Source organism: Misgurnus anguillicaudatus, chromosome 19, assembly GCF_027580225.2.
Source record: "Misgurnus anguillicaudatus chromosome 19, ASM2758022v2, whole genome shotgun sequence".
Classification (NCBI taxonomy): domain Eukaryota; kingdom Metazoa; phylum Chordata; class Actinopteri; order Cypriniformes; family Cobitidae; genus Misgurnus; species Misgurnus anguillicaudatus.
In genome coordinates this window covers 35,161,096-35,185,123 of record NC_073355.2, presented here as the reverse complement: position 1 = coordinate 35,185,123, position 24,028 = coordinate 35,161,096, and the positions used below count along the sequence as shown (strand labels likewise).

Sequence of the window (24,028 nt, the reverse complement as noted above, 5' to 3'; positions counted from 1 at the left end):
AAGTGTGAGATGTAAGATGTCACAATCACTTTTATTACTGCGTATGATTAAAATAAGTCAAAAACGGGATTTCTACCCGTTTAAAAATATACTGCTGTACAACAAATACCGCCCAGCCCTAGTGTCTCCTCACATGAGGCTTTGACTTGCATGTAAACATTTATTGCATTTTGTAGGAAATACAAATATATTTATTTCATATCACAATTCATAAAAAAAAATTACAGAGATGTGGTCAATGAGATTAGGTTCACATGCTGATGTTGTGCATAGGAAAAATAAAACTGCACAAATCAAGTAGGCTGTCCACTAGCTTGTTTGGTATGTTGTGCCTGTTTGCATTTAGTTTTTTATTGGTGGGGCTCTTTCGGCTTTTCATGTCATTACTTTTTTAACCGACTGCCAACATTACAGTGTCGTCTGAAGAATGTTGGCTTCCATGGGTTCTGTCAACAGTTGCCTGCGTTTTATCTATCAAATCAAAGCCCCATGAGACGCAACTCAGTTTTGTAGCTTTTACGCGGTTTGTTATCTTTGAGGCCACTGATGTGCAAACGCAGTCCTTAAAGTTGCCAACATAATGCATTTGGCATGCATTAAGAATGTACAGTTTTTCATCAAAATGGGCCAAAATATGAACCCCATTTTTCTCATAGGTGCATTTTGACATAGTTATGTCCAATCATTTGGCTAAAAGGAGTAATGTTCTTTGCACATTGACTACAAAAAATACTTTAAAAAATAAATGCGACCTCACGTTGTGTCAATCACGTTTATACACTGCCTTTTTACAAACATATTTGTATCAGATTTTCTGCGTAACAAACTAGGGCTGCAACGATTAATTGTGTATCCCATTAAAAATGCCTCTGAAATCGTTTCAGAATCGTTTTTGAATCGATTCTGTGTTTCATGCACAGCTTGTGCGTGGATTACGGCATTTGGTCAGTAGGAAGTCCTTATCAATCTAAAATCATTATGAGTCGGAGTCGTGTATAATGTGGATTTAAAAAATCAAAAAATGTTAAAAAAAATCAATCAAAAAATTCTTTATTATCATGAAAATACCTGACACAATTTGAACAACAGTGATAGGAATATTCCTATAGACATTTCCTGACATAGCATTTGTAATACTACTTCTGCACGATGGCTTTGGGATGTGCAGAAGTTTCACCGTAATTCATTAAAATTCATTGAGAAAATGAACATTTGCACGATTAATCGTTACAGCCCTATAACAAACATTTTAAGAGGTGTTTTGACATCAGAGCCACCGTACAAAAACGAACGCCAAAATCAGGAATAGCATCTGACAAGTTGATTCACTTCGTCTTGCAGCACAAAGTATAACAGACAAAGTGGGCTATACAAAAGGCACAATAGAAAATATAGATAGAAAGTACCATGATTGTTAGGTATGGTAGCCCACACTCAAAATGTGACACCTGCATTTAACTCATCGGTGTAGTGAACACACACACACACACACACACACACACACACACACACACACAGACAGTAGTGTTTTGCGTTTTTTTTTTTTTTTTGCTGATTAGTTAATATGCATCAAATGCGGTGTGCAAGGTTTGTGTGCATGACAAATTGTAGAATAACGAATACGATAAAAACGCATATGAAAATTACAGATTGCAGTGCGCAAGGATCTTAAGACTGTAATTATAATTAGGGATGCACCGATATATCGGCGTATCATTGGCCTATAAAAGCTAATTTTCCCCACCATCGGCATCGGACGATTGTTTAAAAACAGCCAGTTATCAGGGCAGATTATTGCCTGACAATCAGGATTGGTGAATCATCAGATCTCACGTTGTGTGATTATTTTAAACTGGGTGACAGTGACAACAGGATTGGAGTTTATAGGCTCGCACTTCTACGATTTCATGACAATAATTTGAAACGACGAGTAAAAAGCAAAACTATCGGGAACTTTTATATATCGATTTCTGCAGATTGCAAGTAATTGAATGTCGGTATGGAGGCAGAAATTGGGCGTTGTTGCATCCTTAAAGGTGCCATAGAATAAAAATTTGTAATTACCTAGGCATAGATGAATAATAAGATAGGGTGACCATACGTGCCATTCTTCCCGGGCGCGTCATGGCCAGGATTTCGGTGCGTCCTCTGGAAGTCGTATTTGTTGACTGCATACAGTTTCATTCTTATCTTAAAATGTAACGGTTGCTTTTCTGTAATAATAATCTTCTATGACGTATGCGATCGACAAATACGACTTCCGGAAGATGCACCGAAATCCTGGCCAGGATGCCTCCGGGAAGAATGGCACGTATGGTCACCCTAAATAAGAGCTCTGTACATGGTAATGACATATCGTGAGGCTTAAACGCATTTGTTTCCTCCTTGTTATGTAAACCTTGTGCATGCAAAAAAACCAGTGCTGGAAAACAGGCCAATCTCAACATAAGACCAACTGTGACACCATTAAATTAAATTAACATTAAATTACACGGTAAAATATTTAAAAAGTTGTTAAAATGCTAAAAACAAAGTTTTGACTGCTGGGTTAGTGCTACATGCTAATTAATGCTATATGCTAGCGTTTAGGCTGAAGTTCTACTATTAAGACACGCCAAAAACCTGTCACTTGGTTGTGCTTAGATTCGATTTTTGTTAGCTGCTTCAAGGAGCCTTATATTAGATATTAAAGGTCAAGCGAAAAGTTTGAAAAGATTTATGACTTTTAAAGGCTAAGATCTCTCCACACTTTTGAAAACTTGCATTAAAACGCTCGTATGATGGGTTTTTTCACTACTAAATAAGAAGGAAAAAACATTTTAGTTGATCTAATGATGATTGGATGTGTTTGTAAAATATTAGAGTACTAAAATCGACTACAAGCAATAATGCATGAATATCTGTATGTATTTGTGTGTTGTGGTGTGTCTTCAGTTAGGATGATAAATTCAACAACATTCACCTCGGTTTGTAAAACCTTCAGCTCGTTTATACGAGGAACTGCGCGCACCATTTTGTTGATTCACATGCGATTGCGCAACCTCGACCTGGAAATGGGCAGAAAAAGAATGAGATTTCGATTCAGTCTTTGTTTTGCTGGGTGCTTGTAGATAGTGGGAAATGTTTAACAGTTGTGGGTTTATTTTAGGAATTGATACCACAGTGACCTTGACGTTACTTTTATATCTATGATGTGAGTAAACCAAAGGGTTGTATGTGTAAAATGTTTTAATTTGTGACTCTTGCAGCGAGCACTTATATGTGACACATGTATCTTACTTTACTATTGCCATTATATTGACTGAAATACTTGCCGTTTTGGCCACTTGCTTTATTCTTAATATGCTCTCAGCTCTTTCATTTTGGTTTCTAGTTGCTGGTTGGTGAATCTCCCCAGAGTGGCAGATTGGATTGTCTGATTGAAATACGAATGGTCTCATTTTAATTTCTTTCTCTCTCAGATGGGAATGATGGGGGCCCCAGGTCCCTATGGCGGTTCTTATGGTCAGTGTGGAGGACAGTCCTTGGGACCTCAGCTCCAAAATAAAGCAGCTCAACCTAACAGCATTAACCAGTTCAACATGGACAAGAAACCTCAGCTTGGACAGAACATGGGCGGCATGGTGAGAGAGCTTTAGTATAGATGTCACAACGATATTCACCTTCGCTGACCCTTTCTGATTATATCAATTTAACTCCTTCCCTGCTTATAAAACCAGTCATGCATTTTGGTTATTTACATGTTTTTTACCTTTCACCTGACCCATGCTGACCAGACAAAAAACCCTCACTCTTTTTATCTGAAACAGAGCTCAGGTGTGGTGGGCGGTGTATCCGGGCCAGGTGGGACGACGGGGCCCCCTGCAGCGGACCCCGAGAAACGAAAACTCATACAACAGCAGCTGGTGCTGTTACTGCACGCTCACAAGTGCCATCGCAGAGAGCAAACAAACGGAGAGGTCCGTCAGTGTAACCTGCCCCACTGCAGAACCATGAAGAATGTCCTTAATCACATGACGCACTGTCAGGCTGGCAAATCCTGTCAGGGTGGGTGAAGCCATTCACTTTTATTGTATTCTCTCTCTTCCTGTACAAGAACAGGACATATTCCTGACAGATTTTTTTTATTCGTACTTATCTTATCTGCCCATACACAAACGGCATGAAACGGCTTACTAAAGTGTTTGCATTTTCTTGTAGTGGCTCACTGCGCATCCTCCAGGCAGATCATCTCTCACTGGAAGAACTGCACACGGCACGACTGTCCCGTGTGTTTGCCGCTCAAAAGCGCCGGGGACAAACGAAACCAGCAATGTAAGTTAACATACTTAACACCTGTAAGTAGCATGTACAGTATTGTTCAAAATAATAGCAGTACAATGTGACTAACCAGAATAATCAAGGTTTTTAGTATATTTTTTTATGCTACGTGGCAAACAAGTTACCAGTAGGTTCAGTAGATTCTCAGAAAACAAACGAGACCCAGCATTCATGATATGCACGCTCTCAAGGCTGTGCAACGGGGCAATTGGTTGAAAGGGGTGTGTTCAAAAAAATAGCAGTGTGGCATTCAATCACTGAGGTCATCAATTTTGTGAATAAACAGGTGTGAATCAGGTGGTCCCTATTTAAGGATGAAGCCAACACTTGTTGAACATGCATTTGAAAGCTGAGGAAAATGGGTCGTTCAAGACATTGTTCAGAAGAACAGCGTACTTTGATTTAAAAGTTGATTGGAGAGGGGAAAACCTATAAAGAGGTGCAAAAAATGATAGGCTATTCAGCTAAAATGATCTCCAATGCCTTAAAATGGAGAGCAAAACCAGAGAGACGTGGAAGAAAATGGAAGACAACCATCAAAATGGATAGAAGAATAACCAGAATGGCAAAGGCTCAGCCAATGATCACCTCCAGGATGATCAAAGACAGTCTGGAGTTACCTGTAAGTACTGTGACAGTTAGAAGACGTCTGTGTGAAGCTAATCTATTTTCAAGAATCCCCCGCAAAGTCCCTCTGTTAAAAAAAAGGCATGTGCAGAAGAGGTTACAATTTGCGAAAGAACACATCAACTGGCCTAAAGAGAAATGGAGGAACATTTTGTGGACTGATGAGAGTAAAATTGTTCTTTTTGGGTCCAAGGGCCACAGGCAGTTTGTGAGACGACCCCTAAACTCTGAATTCAAGCCACAGTACACAGTGAAGACAGTGAAGCATGGAGGTGCAAGCATCATGATATGGGCATGTTTTTCCTACTATGGTGTTGGGCCTATTTATCGCATACCAGGGATCATGGATCAGTTTGCATATGTTAAAATACTTGAAGAGGTCATGTTGCCCTATGCTGAAGAGGACATGCCCTTGAAATGGTTGTTTCAACAAGACAATGACCCAAAACACACTAGTAAACGGGCAAAGTCTTGGTTCCAAACCAACAAAATTAATGTTATGGAGTGGCCAGCCCAATCTCCAGACCTTAATCCAATTGAGAACTTGTGGGGTGATATCAAAAATGCTGTTTCTGAAGCAAAACCAAGAAATGTGAATGAATTGTGGAATGTTGTTAAAGAATCATGGAGTGGAATAACAGCTGAGAGGTGCCACAAGTTGGTTGACTCCATGCCACACAGATGTCAAGCAGTTTTAAAAAACTGGGGTCATACAACTAAATATTAGTTTAGTGATTCACAGGATTGCTAAATCCCAGAAAAAAAAAATGTTTGTACAAAATAGTTTTGCGTTTGTACAGTCAAAGGTAGACACTGCTATTTTTTTGAACACACCCCTTTCAACTAATTGCCCAATTGCACACCCTTAAGAGCGTGCATATCATGAATGCTGGGTCTTGTTTGTTTTCTGAGAATCTACTGAACCTACTGGTAACTTGTTTGCCACGTAGCAATAAAAAATATACTAAAAACCTTGATTATTCTGGTTAGTCACATTGTACTGCTATTATTTTGAACAATACTGTATAGGTGTTACCTACTTTTTTGGTCCCCCATTTGATTCACTCTGCAAATGCAACAAGGTTGTGTCTCAGTCTGTCATGTTCTGTTTGTATCAGTCATTAATGCATTTCTCTCTTTAGCTCTGTTGGCAGGAGCTGGTATGAGCATGGGTGGGCCATTAGGTGTGTCTTTACCTGGTGGCCAGCCTTCAGCCCCAAATCTGAACCCGCCCAGTCAGATTGACCCAAGCTCCATCGAAAGGGCGTACGCTGCCCTTGGGCTCACCTACCAGGGCAATCAAGCAGCCAATCAGAATCAACAGACCTCTGTGCCAACTCAACCTGGTATTAGACCGCTTAATAATTTGGGTACGTTTCTACATGGCCTGAAAGACCTTTTATATACGTAACCAAGTCACCAAACACACAGATCAATATACTGTAGCACATCTGATTTTGAATGACTATGTACATGTATTTTGCAATATTACCATTTATTTGATATACTTCATAAGCGTGAAAGCGTGATTTTACTTAGTAAGTGCTATAGAAATCAATTTGACTTGAATGCATTTGTGTTAGGTTGTGTTTGTACACCGGTTGTGGTGAATCTTACTGTATATTTAAGCAATGTTACATGAACAAGAGTGTACCATGTACAAAATGTTTTATACCGTGCATCCCAGCAGGTGGAAACCCTATGGGAGTGAATGGTGGAGTCGGAGCTCAGATGACAAACCAGCATCCCGGGATGCTTCCAGACGGCATGCTGCACAGAAACATGACAGCTCAGAGGTAATAGACATCACTGGAGCTCAGTAGAGCGGCACCTCATCTGTGCTGTTTCAGTTTGCGGTCTGACACTATGTAAGGGATAATGGACAGTCAGATGGTCGTTATTGCTAAATAAACCTAGACAGGGATCTGGTTGGTCTTGTATCCACCTAAAGGGGTTTGCTTGTTATCCTACTCATTCTTGCATTTACTTACGCAAGTAAGGCCGGTGACACACCGGCTGCGTGGCGTGAGCGGGACATTTCTGTTGCGTGGCATTTTCTGTGTCTTTACACACCAGAACTGTGCCTGACGCGGCACTGCTGCTGCTATAGGTGACATAGAGGGAGGCCGCCGACAGACCAGTCATAAATATAAAGCCTACTGATAAAGGACACCGTCAACAGTATTGACGGCAAAATAGACTATGTTTGACAGGTGCAATATTTTAAAAAATCAATAATAATTATTTTTTTTAAAATTACATTTATGTCTGAATTCATGTCAACCTATACACTTTCAAACATCAAAATGTCATTAATTAATATGTATTTGTGTAAAAAATGACATGTAAACATAATTTCAACTTTTTTGCCTTGAAACGCTTTCAACACACTTGCGTTTCGCATGAAAAATAGGCGTCGGTTCTATTTCTAGAATGGACGTGTTTTTCGCGCGGCTCACGCAGGCAGTCTGCAAGCTGTAACCTGTTAACATGGGAGCCAAATTAAAAACGGACATGCCACGCAGCTGAGACGCTTACGCCACGCATCCAGTGTGTCACGCAACATAAACGGCCCGCTCACGCCACGCAGCTAAGCAATTGGACATAAAATATTGATTTGAGATTATTCCCTCTGAAGATGATCATTTTAGCATATATAGCTCATCTTTGATAATCAAAATGACATTGAAATGTTTTTTCAAGCTTAAATAGCGTTTACTTTTTTATAGTGGACTCTCCCATCTTAACATTTTTCTTGCGCATGTGCTGTTGTTCATGTACCATCCGCATGGTCTCAAAAATTGGGCTGCTTGCGGATGGGGTGTGCGTACGAACGACAAACCCTCCTAATGATGAAAATTGCTTCATGCGGGTGGCTGAAATATACTTTAAGCTTAACTCTACCATTAACAATTGATATGCTAATTATTCCTCGCCTTCACTCAATCATAATACCCGAGACTACCTTATCAGCTGTGTCCTAATTCGAAGGATGCGTCCTCGAAAGCGAGGACTCGTTCTTTGAAGGTCGCAGCCTCCGAAGGCCGCGAAGAGAACTGAAATGAGCTGGTCTAGCCTTTGGAGGATCCTTAAGTTGCGCCACCAACTGTACGCACCCACAGCGACCCACACGCTGGACACAGCGAAGACGTTTCTGACTTGTTTAATAAATATGAAACTAGAAATATGTGAATTTTATTTTAGAAAATATGATGCATTAATGTAGATTAACCTAGCCCACAGTATATTAAACGAATCAACTTTAGAATATATACGCAACATACACAGAATAATATTGTTACAAAACAACTTCTAATACTAAAACAGTAAAAAAAGTTTCTGCTAAATACACACTTTTTTTAACAAAGAGATTTTAAATGTTTATTTTAAAATATCCAACCATTATAGTAAGTCGATACAGGCACACAACGAATCTCGGGATAGCATAGGCTGTCATTCGTTTCGGAGAAAGAACAACACATTCTGAGGTAGCATTCTAAGAAGCCTTCGAATTGGGACGCTTTACTAGCCTTCAGTCGTGCTGCTGTGACGCAATCGGTTTTAAGGGCCGTTCACATTATAACATTATAGTTCACACCACTACTATAACCATAAAGATACAGGGAACAATGTCGCCGGGATCTCTTGCTGGACGATTTTTTTTGTTGCAGTCGAATAATTTAATAAGAAAAAACTTCATAATGTTTTTATTTTACTACACTAACTATACCAAAAGGTAAGATATTAGATTACGTAAACTAGTTTCACTGTTTAGAGATACATGAAACGCAGTGTGTTGAGGACATCTGCTGTTTATAGCCGCTGTAAATGCAACAAGACGGCAACAAAGTACTGCACCTCGCAAGGGAATTAGCATTAAGTTATCGTTATCGTCAGGTGGTGTAGACGGTAATATAGTTATCATTATAAATAACATTATGGTTATCGTAGTAATGTGAACAGCACTTTAGAATGCAGCCTTCGGAAGTCGCAGCCTTCGAAATGGGACACAGCTAACATATTTAGCAATGCTGTTGACTGATGAATTAGCATGTGGTTTGTCTTAAAGGAAAACACCACTGTTTTTCAGTATTTTACTATGTTCTTACCTCAACGTAAATTAATTAATAAATACCTATCTTTTTTCAATGCGTGCACATTTAATCTTTCTACAGCGCTTCGTGAATGTGTTAGCATTTAGCCTAGCCCCATTCATTCCTGTGGCTCCAAACTAAAGCTTTAATTTGTGCCGCTTACTTACTCGTGTAACTACTCATGTAACAGTATTTAAATAGGGAAGACATGGAAGTGTTTGGTGGCTTCTAAATTCAGTCCTTTTTGGAGCCATAGAAATGAATGGGGCTAGGCTAAATGCTAACACATTCACAAGGCACTGTACAAAGATTAAAAGTGCACGCATTGAAAAGGATGGGTGTGTATTGATTTGTCTTGGTTGAGGTAAGAACTAGTGGAATGTAGAGGAACGGTGGTGTTTTCCTTTAAGGCATGTTAAAGACCTTAAAGATCTTAAAAACTTGATTTTCACCACAGGGAGACTAAATGTTTTAGTAGTTTTTACTTTGATGTGTACCACTTAGTGGCATGAACCCCTTTTTTCAGTAGTGGTTTTTTGGAAAAACTTTCAAAAATGGGTGTTGTTAACTGGAAGTGAGGTGGGAGAGAAAAGATGGAGATTGCCTAAAAATGAGTTCAATTAAAGGGTCATGGAGGTCAACAACACATTTTTTGAGATGTTGACAGAAATACGTGTTGCACATCACTTAAAACAAAGTGAAAACTGAGCTTTATAGGAGCATTTTGTTTTTCCAGTTTGGAAAGTTAAGTTGATGCCACGTTATCACATTCCAGTGATCTGAGTGTTCATTGGCTGCCATGGTTGCACAGTACGAATGCATGTTACTAGGGCATTATCCATGCAAAATAACTCACAAATATTCTTACCATGCTTCAAAACGTAACACAGCTTTACTTCATTATACTCTATTTAAACCATGATATGTTAGTGGTGTCAATAGCTCAAACTATAACGATGTACTGGTTTGCGGACTTATCAAAAAGTGATAGACGTGACTCATTTTGGAGCCAGACCGTGTGTTCCACTTTAAACGGCGCTGCGGAGACCGGTTGCCGAATGACATCAATATCGTGTGAGCAGATAACTCCACATGCTTTCGAATCACTCTTGCGGTACTTTGATGTAATGCGCTGTCCGATCTGATCAGCGCCGTTTGAAGTCGAACACAACTCTGCTCATCTGCAGTCAGGAGCAATGATGTGGGAGTGCCGCAGATGCAGGGATGGGGCGTCGCATGTGCTTACTGCATTCACTGCAAAATGCTGTAAAACATTTTTTTGTCTGTTGTTTTCATTGATATACAAAATATACAGAATAAAACGTTTTTCTTTTTTGAGCAATAGGGATGGTGCCCCTCTGTGAGTTGGTGCCCTACGCAAACTGCGTAGTCTGCGTATAGGGAGCGGCAGTACTGACGCTACATCTGGTTCATCTTCACGTTCTCCTGTATGCACGTGAGGGTCCAAAGGTTCAAACTGATAAGGCAGTGGACCGGCACGTCATCTTTCTGATCACAGTGTGATTCAGGGGATTTTGGTGGGGGGGTCCGGCATCGCTGTCCATCTCGACAATGTGGGCGTTCACACTGTCGGTGAACAAATTTGCAGCATTTATTCACTTAAAGCAACACTAAGTAGTTTTTTTACCTTTAAATAATGTCTCAAAAATTATTTCAGTGATAGAACAACTTTTAACTTGACAAATTGTACTGTTGCTGCAACCTGAGCAGCCTCCTAGTTGCTACAAGCACACTCTGAAAGTGGCGGTGGAGGGTAGAGCACACAGCCCCGCCCCTCCCCTCTGATACCAGGCACTGTTACGCTTTTCAACCACATGGGGGAGCTGTACGTCATTTTTACATGGAAACTACATAGTGTTGCTTTAATGGAACTCCCCTTTTAAGGGGTTGCTTACAGGTTATAGCGGAAATACGGTTTGCCGTAAAAACTCGTCATTGGCAGAGAAGCGTTTTCTCTTGGCGGGGAAAGAGTTAAGTGAATACATACAGCTAATTTGAACACGGACAATGTAAACACACACATTGGTGAGATGGACAACGATTACAGCTATTACTGTTTTAAGTGATGTGCACCACGATCTGTCAAGATCTCAAAAAAATGTGTTTGTGACCTTCATGACCCTTTAAGTAGCACCGGTAAAAAAAAGTCCCGGATGAGCAGTCCGTTGCCTTAGATATGCAGTGGTTATTGTAAAATATCAGAATCGAGTATATTATTGAGTCATGTAATGACACGAGCAAGCACACTGATCTTTCTTTCTGTCCCTTTTAGTCTGATGAATGAAACTTCAAGTCTTGGTAATATGGGGTGCACTGCGACAGCCGCACCTCCGTCTGCGGGAATGAGAAAAGGCTGGCATGAAGACATCACACAAGACCTCCGGAATCACCTCGTGCACAAACTGTGAGTAACGCACACAGACCCACACACGGGGCTGCAGATGTTTGCAGTAGCTACAATGCCAAACTGTCTATTCCTCTTTTTCCCATATGTATGGTGTGTGTGAGTAGAGTGCAGGCTATCTTCCCAACTCCAGACCCTGCAGCACTGAAGGATCGGCGGATGGAGAATCTTGTAGCCTATGCGCGCAAAGTGGAGGGCGATATGTATGAATCTGCCAACAGCAGGGTGAGAAGATGCTCGTACATCTATATGATACAATTTTAATGGAGAATATATTAAAAACTGATAATTTACTTGCTAAATAAAAATATGGGGTGTAACGGTTTAAATTACTCACGGTTCGGTGCATATCACGGTTTAAGGGTCACAGTTTTGGTACGTTTCGGTACACTTTGGTGACAACAGGCTTCTATACAAAAATAAAAATCTAAGCCGTTTTTAACCTCTGTCAAAATCAACATTTTCACTTAAGAGCACTTGTATTATTATACTACATGTACCAACTTTACAGTAACTGTAAAATAAACATAAAATAACCTGGAACAATGGGTTACTTTTTATATTCTATGCACTATCTACAAGTTTTTTCGCGAGAAGATCAGTTTAAACACAGAAGGCAATGTGTGCTGTTCCTGTCTCACCTGGGATCGCGTGTTATCAACAACACCATGGTGAATGGCGTAAAGCGACTATATATTAGATGTATTGCCTTAAACATACGGCACTCGCGAATTTTACAGTTTTGTCCACGTTTTCTTGAGCATTGCTGAGGAATATTCCATTTTTCTCATTTTAATGGACTTTAATAGACACCAACAATCAATAACTAACTCAACACTTAACAGTTTTTTTCAGCGGAGTTTCAGAGGACTGTGGACGGTCCCAGGCGAGGCATGGGGGTCTTGTCTAGCGAAGCGATTGTCATTTTTGACAAGAAAAATAAAAAATATGCACTTTTAAACCACAACTTTTCGTCTAGGTCCGGTCCAGCGCGACCTAACGTAAATGCGTGGTGACGTAGGGAGGTCACGTATTAAATATATACATCATCTTGACGTGATGACGTATTGCGTGGGGTCACGCTAGCGCATCACGACCGGATCTAGACGAGAAGTTGTGCTTTAAAAGTGTATATTTGTTATTTTTCTTGTCAAAAATGACAATCGTTTCGCTAGATAAGACCCTTATGCCTCGTTTGGGATTGTTTATAGTCCTTTGAAACTCCGTTGAAAAAAACTGTTAAGTGTTGAGTTAAGTATTAATTGTTGGTGTCTATTAAAGTCTATTAAAATGAGAAAAATCCTGCAATGTTTTCCTCAAAAACATAATTTCTTCTCGACTGAACAAAGAAAGACATCAACATTTTGGATGATATGGTGGTGAGTAAATTATCTGGATTTTTCTCTTTTAAGAAAATGGAATATTCCTTTAAATGAAGCTGGCGGGGCCTCTATTAGCGTCTTTTCTCCTTCGCTTGCCGCGTTACACGGCCCGCGCCACGCACACACCAACACGTGAGGAGGAACTGTGAGGTTGGCAACAGATTTGCATACTTTAGAGTTGATTGGACAGGTACTCTCACCTAAACACACGCAGAACGGGACGATTCGATTCTTTACCTAGAACTGTTACACCCCTAATGTTTACTCTACAAATAATATGGATTGTAAAATATGAATTGTGCCTTGTATTTATGGAGGGTAAAGATTATTCCACATTTTGCCAAGTTTAAATTTCTAATCTGTATGCAAAACCAGGTTTCAAATGTGTAAATGTTACAGTATAGATTGCATACAGCTATTAAGGTATTAAAAGTAATGTATCACAATCGCTTTTAATTTTTTTTAACTTCATTCAGTTTAAAGTTTTTTCCGGTTCGAGAATTGTGGACTTGAGTTAAGATCATGTCTCTTTTAAGCCAGAAGTATAGACCTTTTGTGAGTAGACGTCACAGTTACGCCATTGCAAGCTGCGCGCCCAATGTGGTTGCAGAAAAACACGAGTGAAACGCGCAAGATAACTCACTAGAAAATGTCTTGTTGTGCTGTTGAGTGTCAGAATAGTATTTTTATAGAATACTGTCGTCGAAGACACCATTTGAAGATAAACATAGGTGTTTATGGTTGCAATTAGCTCTTAAACGCACAGACTGGAGTGATGAAATCATCTGGAAATCTATTAATAATTAAAATAGAAAATAATTAGACAAGATGTCCAGTGTTCTGTTGAAGTCTGTTTATTTGCGTTTTCATCACGTTATGTTTATAATTTATTAATATAATAATAATAATAATAGAAAGATTAAAGATTTGAATGGGTTATACTGAAAAAGCAATAATATAACCATTTATTAAATATTTCCTAATTTTTCTGTTTTCTATGATTTCTTTTTACCTTATATCTTAGCCTATGTCTTCCTGTTTGTTCTAAAATTTTAATTTTTACATACTAATTTTTTTTATTAATATATAATCAGGCTTATGCATATTTGTATGTAAACATAATAGTTTTATAATAGTTTCTGAACAATCACGTAGGCTATAAACATAAGGAAGAATTAATAGAAAACAGTAAAATCATGAAATATTTAATAAAAATGGTATTATATAAAATACATGATAGTATTGCTCTTATATATACTTTAGCGATTCATACTGTAAAAATTATTGATTTACCAATAAAGAACAATACATATACATTACATACATGCACATATATCAGTAGCCAAGCCATTTAAACTTTAATTTATCTAAAATATAAACGTAACATAATTACAATTGATTTTATTAAAATCACATTTATTTTCTTTAATTGTTATTTTAAATTCTCATGTATCTTTGTTTTATTGTGATTTTATCGTGTGTCTCTTATTTTTACATTTTCTTTTTTCTTTTTTATATATTGTTTTCTCATTTCTATGTAAAGCACTTTAAATGAAATGTGCTATACAAATAAACTTGCTTTGCCTAAAACACTATACACTAAAGGTAAACATAGGGGAAACAGACTTCGACAGAATCCATAAAAATCACAGTTTAACACTAAAACACTTTACACCGCTACTGGAGAGCGATCACTTTCTGCCACCAGTTGGGCTCCGCCCACAAAAAAGTAATCTCGTCTTTAGTTCCTTATGTATGTTTACGTGAGGTTCTGTGTAAAGTGCGCATGATGAAAAATTTTCGAGCACACTGTACCCGGACCTCCAGATTTTGAAACCGCGTATACTTTGTACACTTTAATATTACCAAGATGTGTCACTATTATTAATATGAATGGGGCGATGGTCAGTATGGCTGCTCTAGTCCCGCCTTCCAGTAAAAAGAGCCAGTCGTCAACTGTTAAACAATAACATCCTCTGGTGAAGGTGCTTTGTACATTCAGCAATTATATTACATAGAGAGATGCTTAAGAGCATTTGTTTCTTCCAGGCCGAGTATTACCACTTGTTGGCGGAGAAGATTTATAAGATCCAGAAGGAGCTGGAGGAGAAGAGGAGAACCAGGCTGCAGAAACAGGGCATGGTGCCTTCTCAACCTGGCATGCCCAACAGTGCCCTACCTCAAGCACCAACCAGCATGAATCAGACACAGCCGCCCAGTACGTACCTACACCATATTTGTATACAGTCCCTAACAGGGTTTAAGCCAGTACTAGGCATTGGTTCACAAAACCTTACAAAAACATCAATGGTGTGCATCTTGTCAGAAATATATTAGTGTCATTATTTTGTCTCAAGTTGAGAGAAAATAATGGCACTGATATATTTTAAGATATGTCAGTGCAAGCTGTTTTTAGTTAGGACACCTCAAACAGGAATGCCCTGTCTGGAAAATCGCCCTTAATGTTTTTTAAATTGCTACCACAAACTTTAAAGGCGGGGTGCACAATTTTTGAAAAAAGCTTTGGAAGTGGGAGTCGGCTGAGTACCAAATCACACTTGTAGCCAATCAGCAGTAAGGGGCGTGTCTATTAACCAACAATGTTGCCTGGGTTGCAAATGTGTGGGACGGGTCTATCAAATGAAGGTCCAGATTCTATTGGGGTGGGGCGTGTTTAGGTGATTTCATATGTCAACATTGGCTTTCAGAGATCGTGCACCCCGCCTTTAAGAAGTCGTTTTCATTTTGTTAGTACTCTATACTCAGCATTATGTACTACAAATATTGTTGGTTATTAGGTCAAATAGTTTGTTAGTCACTTTAGTTAAAAGCTCCCACTAAATGAAAAACCTGTCGTTATGTAATACAAATTTGATACTAAAATCACAATTAATTGTATTACATTTTTTTTACAAAATCACTTACGAACATGTTTGAATTCAGAAAAGCATCATTTGGTTGCAATTGCAGTTGACCCCTTCTTTTTGTACTTTATATAATGTAGTGACATTAATTTTTTTGGGCCATTGTAAATTTAACTCTTTCATGAGACAAAGAATAATTTTAATCGAACGTCCTCTTATGTACACGCACAAACAGCTGTAATCGCATGAATTATGTTTGTGTTTAATAGATCCTTTATAAATTAAACTCTTTTATAGATGGACCCCTTTCAGATTCATCCCTATCTCAACCCCCTGCACCCAACCAGATGGTCAACCGAATGCAGAATCCTGCTGGTATGACACACTCATTAAATGATCTCTGGTTAAAGCACAGATTTGTGGAGTACATGTGTAAATCCATTTTGTGTTATCCTCACCTGTGCAGGTATGAATCAGTTTGCTCAAGTGGGAATGCAGCAGCCAATGGGTCAAAGGGCAACACCGCCTCTGTCAATGGGAGCAAACCTAAATCAGGTAACAACTTAACTTGTGGTTTACAGTTGAATATACAGTTGTATATTCATAATATGTGTGTGTTGTTTAATTTGTATGTTTAATTGGCATCTTTTATGTTATAGATGAGTATGCAGGGAGCACCCCGTATGGCTCAGCCTAATGTAACCCAGATACAAAACCAGTACATGCAGAACCAGTTTCCAGGCACGGGTGCCGGACTAGGCCAGAGTGCGGCTGGCCTAAACCAGCCTGCGGGACAGGCAACCATTTCACAGGTCAGCTTAGATAACACATTGCCACTTTTTTATACTTGAATAACATTATGATTATATTCTCTCTTAAACACGTATACAAACAATGCGTCTTATTCACTAACAATTATGTACATTTCTTTGTCTTTATACGCACATTTGAACATTACATAAAAAATGTGTCATTTTTATGGCTGTGCAATATTGAAGGAAAAAATGCCATCTCATATTCTATACAGTGTTTTTTTTTCTAAAATCAGTTTAAATTGTATACAAATAATATTTAAGAAAACATAACACAACCAACTTATGCATTATATTACTGGGTAAAGAAAACATCACAACTTCTGAAAGTGAACAGCCATGTTTTACTGTTGCATAAAACAAATCAACATTTAAATAATGTAAACAAACAAGTAGGAATAGTTGCAAACTATTTAAAATTAAAAAGACAGGGAGCCTAGAAAAAGTGATTGATGTTTGGACTTCTCATTACATTACTTGACTCTTATAGGAATTTTAAAAAAGTGAGGAAGCAAAGGATTGTCATTACGTACATCTTCTTTATTTGTGTATGCATAATATAATACAAAAGATGTGTAAATATTATATATCAGTGATATTATGTACGTTGTAATTTTAGTATTTGATCACACATGTTATAAGTTGTTATTGCATTTTTTTCCCCGTATATTTGAAAGAAATTTTCGTATGAAAGTTAAAGAGGACATTTCACAAGATTTTTTTTAAATGTCAAATAAATCTTTGGTGTCCCCAGACTACGTATGTAAAGTTTTAGCTCAAAATACCATATAGATAATTTATTATAACATGTTAAAATTGACACTTTGTAGGTGTGAGCAAAAGTGAGCTGTTTTTGGGTGTGTCCTTTAAAATGCAAATAAGCAAATCTCTGCACTAAATTGCAGTGCCGTGATTGAATATTGCAGATTAAGGGGCGGTATAATCCCCTTCTGACATCACAAAGGGGATCCAGATTTTAATGACCTATTTTTTTTAATGCTTGCAGAAGATGGTTTACTAAAACCAAGTTACTGGGTTGATCTTTTTCACATTTTCTAGGTTGATAGAAGCACTGGGGATCCAATCATAACACTTAAACGTGGGAAAAAGTCAGATTTTCATGATATGTCCCCTTTAAATCATGATTCGTTCATGAAAGAGTCTGTACGCACATTTTACACACAAATTTGTGTACCCATGTTTGGTTAATAAAACCCATTTGTTATAAATCAAATATAAGTGATATAGCTAAAAATGAATACTTTTAAAAAATTAAAATTTTTATCTGCCTTGTATTTGTATGTTTTAGATGTTTGCTTTAAAATGTATTAAAGGGACCCTTATTTCATTTCACCCAGAATTGAAATATGTAATGTAAATGTACTCATGTTGTACCAAACCTGTATAATTTACTATTTCCCTGAGCTGCTTGTCTTTCATACAGTAAAAGAAGAAAACAAGGGTAAGAGAAAAAAGATCAAAATGCACTATGAATGTGGCTAGGTCGGAACAACAGACAAAATTTTTTCATTGTTTGCTAAATATCTTGCTATGGTAAACATTGGTATTGTGTGTTGAAAAACAGGCTCTGATTTGCTTTGCTAGGAAATTCATTAAACATTTTAAATACCTGATGCATCATCTAGTCGTAAATGTAAAATAATACCATTAGAATCCCTCTTAATGTGTTAATTTTTGTCTTCTTTGTAGTCACCAAATCCAATGTCGACTCCATCGCTGAGTGTCAGTAATCCTGTAGCTTCGTCCCAGCCTGCAGTCTCGGGCCCCGGAAGCGCTGTCGGCCCTCAGGGGCCTCCGTCCAACTTACCCCTACCCTCTCAACAGGCCGGCTTGCACACGCACTGTCCTCCCTTACGCCAAAACTCCCCGTCTCCTGCACGCAGCCTCACCCCCACCCCTGCCCCGCACCAAACGCCCCCGCAGTTGCCGGGTAACCAGACCCCCCAACCCCACACCCCCACTTCTTCAACCACTATGGCCCCACCGGCAACGCAGCTGCCCCCGGTGGCACAAGGGGTGGGCTCGGAAAAACCCAGTCAGATACCGCAGCCGGCGCACGGAGGCGGAGCTGCTGGAGGCCCTAATACAGGGCCGCCATCATCTGTGCCTTCCCAGAATGCCCAGGGGCTTTGTGCACACCCACACACTCCTGTGAGTATAATTGTTGTCATTTAGGCTTTTGTGCTTGTTGCATTTTCTGGTAAATTCTTTTTTTAGCATCTGTCTTGTTTACGTTTCCATTCTTCATCGCATGTTGTATCTGCCTCTCCTGTTTTTTTATTGGTTGGGGCTTCTGCTTCTCGTTTCTTATTGGTTATTAGTCACACACAGTTTAAATTGCGATTATTTTTATTTCCTGTATTGTTTTATCATTGGCTGTTTTCTCACTCTGATGTCTTGCCTCTCGTTTTTCATTGGCTGTTCTTCCTCCTCAGCTATCTCAGAAATCGTCTCTTACCGCGGACGGTCAGGCATCAACCCCTGCCTCGGTCAGCAGCACTGACCCAAGCTCGCAGCTGACATCATCCGACCCAACCGCCTCAACTGACCCCAAAACTGAGGTCAAACAGCAGGAAGAGGAGGATGAGAATGACACGGAGGAAAAAGCCTCAGGGAAAATGGCTGCCATGCAAAGTGAGATCAAGATGGAGGAGAAACCAGAGGTACACCATCAGACAAATGAGACTAAGACAGTTTGTTTGAATTTCATCTGTCGTATGTTGTGTTTTTATTTTGATTGGTAACTATGAGTTTACTCCATCACAAACTTGATTTTGATAGGTCTGCTCTATAAAGAAGGAGGAGCCTGACGGTGATGAATGCAAGACGGAGCCAATGGAAACACTGACCGGGTCAACGGAAGAGGACAAGAAGCCAGAGGTGAAGACTGAGCCAAAAGAGGAAGAGGGAGCAAACAGCACCCCTGCAAACACGCAAAGCAAGAAGAAAGGTGGGCGTAAAACTAACCCGTGCACCTTCATACATTAACCGAACACTTTATAGTTTGATTGTCTTGTGGTTTATTGTTTTACTATATTTTATATTGAGTCATGATATTTCAATTCGTAATCAAAAGACATTCAATGTCTCTTTTTACGAATGGTATTAATGCTGATCCAGAATCAGCTGTCCCTTGTCTAAATTAGTGTTCCTGTAGCTGGGGCTGTCACAATTATTAAATAATCTTCTCATTGCGATTGTTTGGCCTTATCGCAATGATTTTCGATCAACGCAATGATTTCACATCTCTCTAAAAAACACAATGGGGAGCTGCAGTGCCTGTATAAACGGGACAGTATCAGATGGCATCCCTTAACTGACAGTATAACACAATACATTGCAAAGCCATTCAATACAGTGAAAAAAAACAGCTTTTAAAGTAATGCTGCAAAACTTTGATAAGCAGTATGAACTGCCAGGTAAAACATACATTTTCAAAACAACAATTCCTAATTTAGGGAAGTGAAGGATGCTATTCTTAAGGATCTGTAAGGAAATTATTTTTTGTGCAGCCACTACAGACATGTGGTCCAGTACTAATATGACCTTAGTAGGATTGGCTACTATTTAAGGCCTGTTATGGTAGAGTCAGTTTTTTTATTGCATTTTTATTTCCAAAATTGTTTAGACACTTTATTGTGTTTATTTCCTATGAAGAATTTTCAGTTTTTGAAAGCTATATTCATTAAATAATTACTTTTAACGATCTGTTATATCTATTAATATTTACTGCCAGGTAAACCTTGCAAAAGATTTAATTAAAATAAACACAACAATGTGTGGAAATTATTTCATGAACAAACAAAAAAAATGTATGAGAAATTAATATCAAAGCAATAAAACAGGCAATTTATCATCATTGTCGACAAATCCCTAAACAGGCAATAATCGTCATAAACGGCTAAGCCATAAACAGGCAATAACTGTCATAAACGGCTAAGCCATAAACAGGCAATTAATCGTCATTATTGGCAAAGCAATACACAGGCAATTAATCGTCATAATCGACAAAGCCATAAAAAGGAAATTAATTGTCATAATCGACAAAGCCCTAAACAGGCAATTAATCATCTAAATATGCAAAGCCTTAAACAGGCAATTAATCGTCATAATAGGCAAAGCCATAAACAGGCAATTAATCTGCATAATCGGCAAAGCCATAAACAGGCAATTAATTGTCATAATCGGCAAAGCCCTTAACAAGAAATTATTTGCCATAATCGGCAAAGGCAATTAATCGTCATAATCTGCAAAGTCATAAATAGGCCATTAATTGTCATAATCGGCAAAGCCCTAAACAGGCAATTAATCGTCATAATCGGCAAAGTCATAAACAGGCAATTAATTGTCATAATCGGCAAAGCCCTAAACAGGCAATTAATCGGCAAAGTCATAAACAGGCAATTAATTGTTATAATCGGCAAAGCCCTAAACAAGAAATTATTCGTCATAATCGGCAAAGCACTAAACAGGCAATTAATCGTCATAATCGACAAAGCCCTAAACAGGCAATTAATAATCATAATCGGTAAAGCCCTAAACAGGCAATAAATCGGCATAATCGGCAAAGCCCTAAACAGGCAATTAATCGTCATAATCGGCAAAGCCCTAAACAGACAATTAAATGTCATAATCGGCAAAGCCCTAAACAGGCAATGAATCATCATAATCGGTAAAGCCCCTAAACAGGCAATAAATCGCCATAATCTGCAAAGCCCTAAACAGGCATTTAATCGTCATAATCTGCAAAGCCCTAAACAGGCAATAAATCGCCATAATCTGCAAAGCCCTAAACAGGCATTTAATCGTCATAATCTGCAAAGCCCTAAACAGGCATTTAATCGTCATAATCGGCAAAGCCCTAAACAGGCAATTAATTGCCATAACCGTCACAAATTTTAAGGCAATTAACTGTCAGACAATTTTCATAATCGTGACAGCCCTACCTTTAGATGAATTTGTGGAGCATTGCGTTAGCAGCCCAAATATCATTGAAAGGCACAATGGATAAAAGTTGACAAAGTTACTAAGTTTGACAACAAAAACTGCTCTGGCATCAGCACTTCTAGGTTATCATTTTCATGTCCCAACTCAATTCTGATTTCTGTGTTTTTTGTCATCAGTCTTTAAGCCAGACGAGCTCCGCCAGGCATTAATGCCCACTCTGGAAGCTCTGTACCGGCAGGATCCCGAGTCGCTGCCCTTCCGGCAGCCGGTGGACCCCCAGTTACTGGGAATACCCGTACGTATTCGAACTAGTAACAAAACTAACCTGGTAAGGGCCTGCGCTGACACGCATTACGCTACAAACAACCTAGCGCTTTTCAGTTTTAGCCTCATTAGTCTTTTACCTTTGTTTCCTTCTCTCTCTCTTCTGTATGCTGCTGTGTGTTTGTGTGTTGACGTGAGAGAGATGTTGCAAGCTTGCTTGTGTAGCGTTTCTGTCAAACAAGTTTGAAGAGACGTGTGTAAATAAGGCAGCACAGGCTATGAACATCTGTTTTATCAGCAAATAGTCAAATTAAAAATTGGTGCCTCAATTAACAAATAAAATATGTTGAGCTGTACACCTGAACAGTGTTTTAACTAATATAATAACACTGAATTACAATATTTGATAATAAATCAGTTTGTTGCTTAAAATAAAATAAATTTGCATCATAAATTTGTTAGAATTCTTAAACACCAAGGTTGCTTGGTGTCCAAGAATCGGTTGTTATAGCCTAATGCCTTGTTTCGTAAGTCATATCGTTTTGCTTCACCTTTCTTGCACTTTTTTTCCATCTGCCTAAACTCATGAAATTCATCATCACCAAACCTGAGCTGTTAGCCATCATAGCTTTATTTTTGAAATGCATTATTTATTATTTGCCACATAAAAGCCTCTTGCTAAGCTCAGTTGCTGTTATTTTAATCCCAGAGTCAGCCAAATTGCAACATAACCAAATCAGCAGATTGACTTAATTGTATCAAGTACCTTTTGGCTTTCATTTTCCTTCCTAGTATTCGGCCACAAGTAATTGATGCTAGTTGTTCTCTTGCATTAAAAATCACTCGCTATTTTGGTTATTTTGCTGCATCAGAAAACAGTTTGGTTGACTCTGGCTGTATCTAAGGTGTGACAAACAAACATTAAAACCTTTTTTGACCTAAGAATTAATGAAAAGAATACAGTTTAAGTATTTAAATATTTCTGTAAATCTGGTCCCAAGTTAAGCCGCAGTCTTATATATTACAACTCTTTTACTGATCTCAGATCAGTGTTTGTTTGAAACACCTCTGTCTGTCCTTGCATTGGTGTAGACCCCATCGTATGATATGTAATCTGTGTAAAGGATTAATATGGTTGTGTGAACACAGATAAAGTCAAAATCCTTGTTAGTGTTCTGTAATTTTAATAGATGGGTTTAAGGGTGTTTTCAGACCTGAGTCTTTGTTTCAGAACCTGGTGCGTTTTCTCCCTTCTTGGTTCGATTAGTTTAGGCAAATGTGAACATGGCAATCACGCTCAGATCTGCACCGTTTCGAGACCGTCTGAATGTTGTGGTCTCAGCCCGATTGCCAAATGAACTCTGAAACTGTTTGGTCTATGTGTAAAAGCAATCCGACCCAACGGACAGGGTATCCTATTGCTTTTTTAACCATGAACATACCTGATAGCTCTTTGTGATGAATTCTGGTGAGCACGTCAGTGCCATTCAAAACCAAAGCGCACCTGTTCCTTATAAAATGTCTTCTAATTACTCTTTTCCACAATAGGTACATGGTAAGAATGTTGTAGCGCCTAAGATTTGATTCTTGCTCAAAATAACAAAGTAATATAATTGCAGGTACCAAAAAAGCCACACAATAATCCGGTAAAGCTTCTGTCTGTCAATCCTGAATCACGGAAAATAAACAGACGTAGTCTCTGACCAATTAAAGGAGAGTATCAATAAAGTCTGGTTTGTTTGGAAAATTACCTTGTAAATGCAAACCGAACCAACATAAAATTGCAACATTGTAGCGTTTTAAGCCCCAGTTTCAGAGAAAGCAATCGATCTACAGGTCTGAAAACACCCTAAAATTTGGTCAGGTACTAGCAGTGGATTGCGTAACATTGGTATGGTACATCTGTAGGGTAGTATAGCGATTAATTGCGATTAATTTATTGCAGAGTCGGTTTTTGTTTGCATCATATATTTGTGTGAGCTGTGAATAATAATTATGGTTATATAAATATGCACACATGCATGTATAATTTTAAGAAATATATATTTATATATTAAATATTTATATTTATATGTAAAATAAGTTATACATAAATATTAGTGCTGGGCAAAGATTGGTCGCGGTTGGTCGCATACAAAATAAAAGTGATTTTTTTGCGTAGTATATGTGCGTGTACTGTGTCTAATTATTATGTATATTTAACCACACACACATTCATATATTCATTTCAGAATTGTTTTATTTATATTTAATATAGATTATATAAAAATAT

At 38.4% G+C, this 24,028-nt stretch overlaps 1 protein-coding gene across 1 annotated transcript in view; it reads left to right on the top strand.

The window, feature by feature from the left end:
• The window catches only part of ep300b (E1A binding protein p300 b), a 49,575-nt gene that overhangs the window by 5,624 nt on the left and 19,923 nt on the right, over positions 1-24,028 (top strand). Inside the window, exons 3-17 of the mRNA XM_073857557.1 lie at positions 3,462-3,623; positions 3,810-4,047; positions 4,201-4,314; positions 6,090-6,317; positions 6,638-6,743; positions 11,335-11,466; positions 11,574-11,691; positions 14,898-15,066; positions 16,010-16,087; positions 16,179-16,267; positions 16,372-16,524; positions 18,235-18,696; positions 18,981-19,208; positions 19,327-19,495; positions 21,669-21,820. Coding sequence (XP_073713658.1) covers positions 3,462-3,623; positions 3,810-4,047; positions 4,201-4,314; positions 6,090-6,317; positions 6,638-6,743; positions 11,335-11,466; positions 11,574-11,691; positions 14,898-15,066; positions 16,010-16,087; positions 16,179-16,267; positions 16,372-16,524; positions 18,235-18,696; positions 18,981-19,208; positions 19,327-19,495; positions 21,669-21,820 — 2,598 coding nt within the window. The remainder of the gene's footprint in view (positions 1-3,461; positions 3,624-3,809; positions 4,048-4,200; positions 4,315-6,089; positions 6,318-6,637; positions 6,744-11,334; positions 11,467-11,573; positions 11,692-14,897; positions 15,067-16,009; positions 16,088-16,178; positions 16,268-16,371; positions 16,525-18,234; positions 18,697-18,980; positions 19,209-19,326; positions 19,496-21,668; positions 21,821-24,028) is intronic.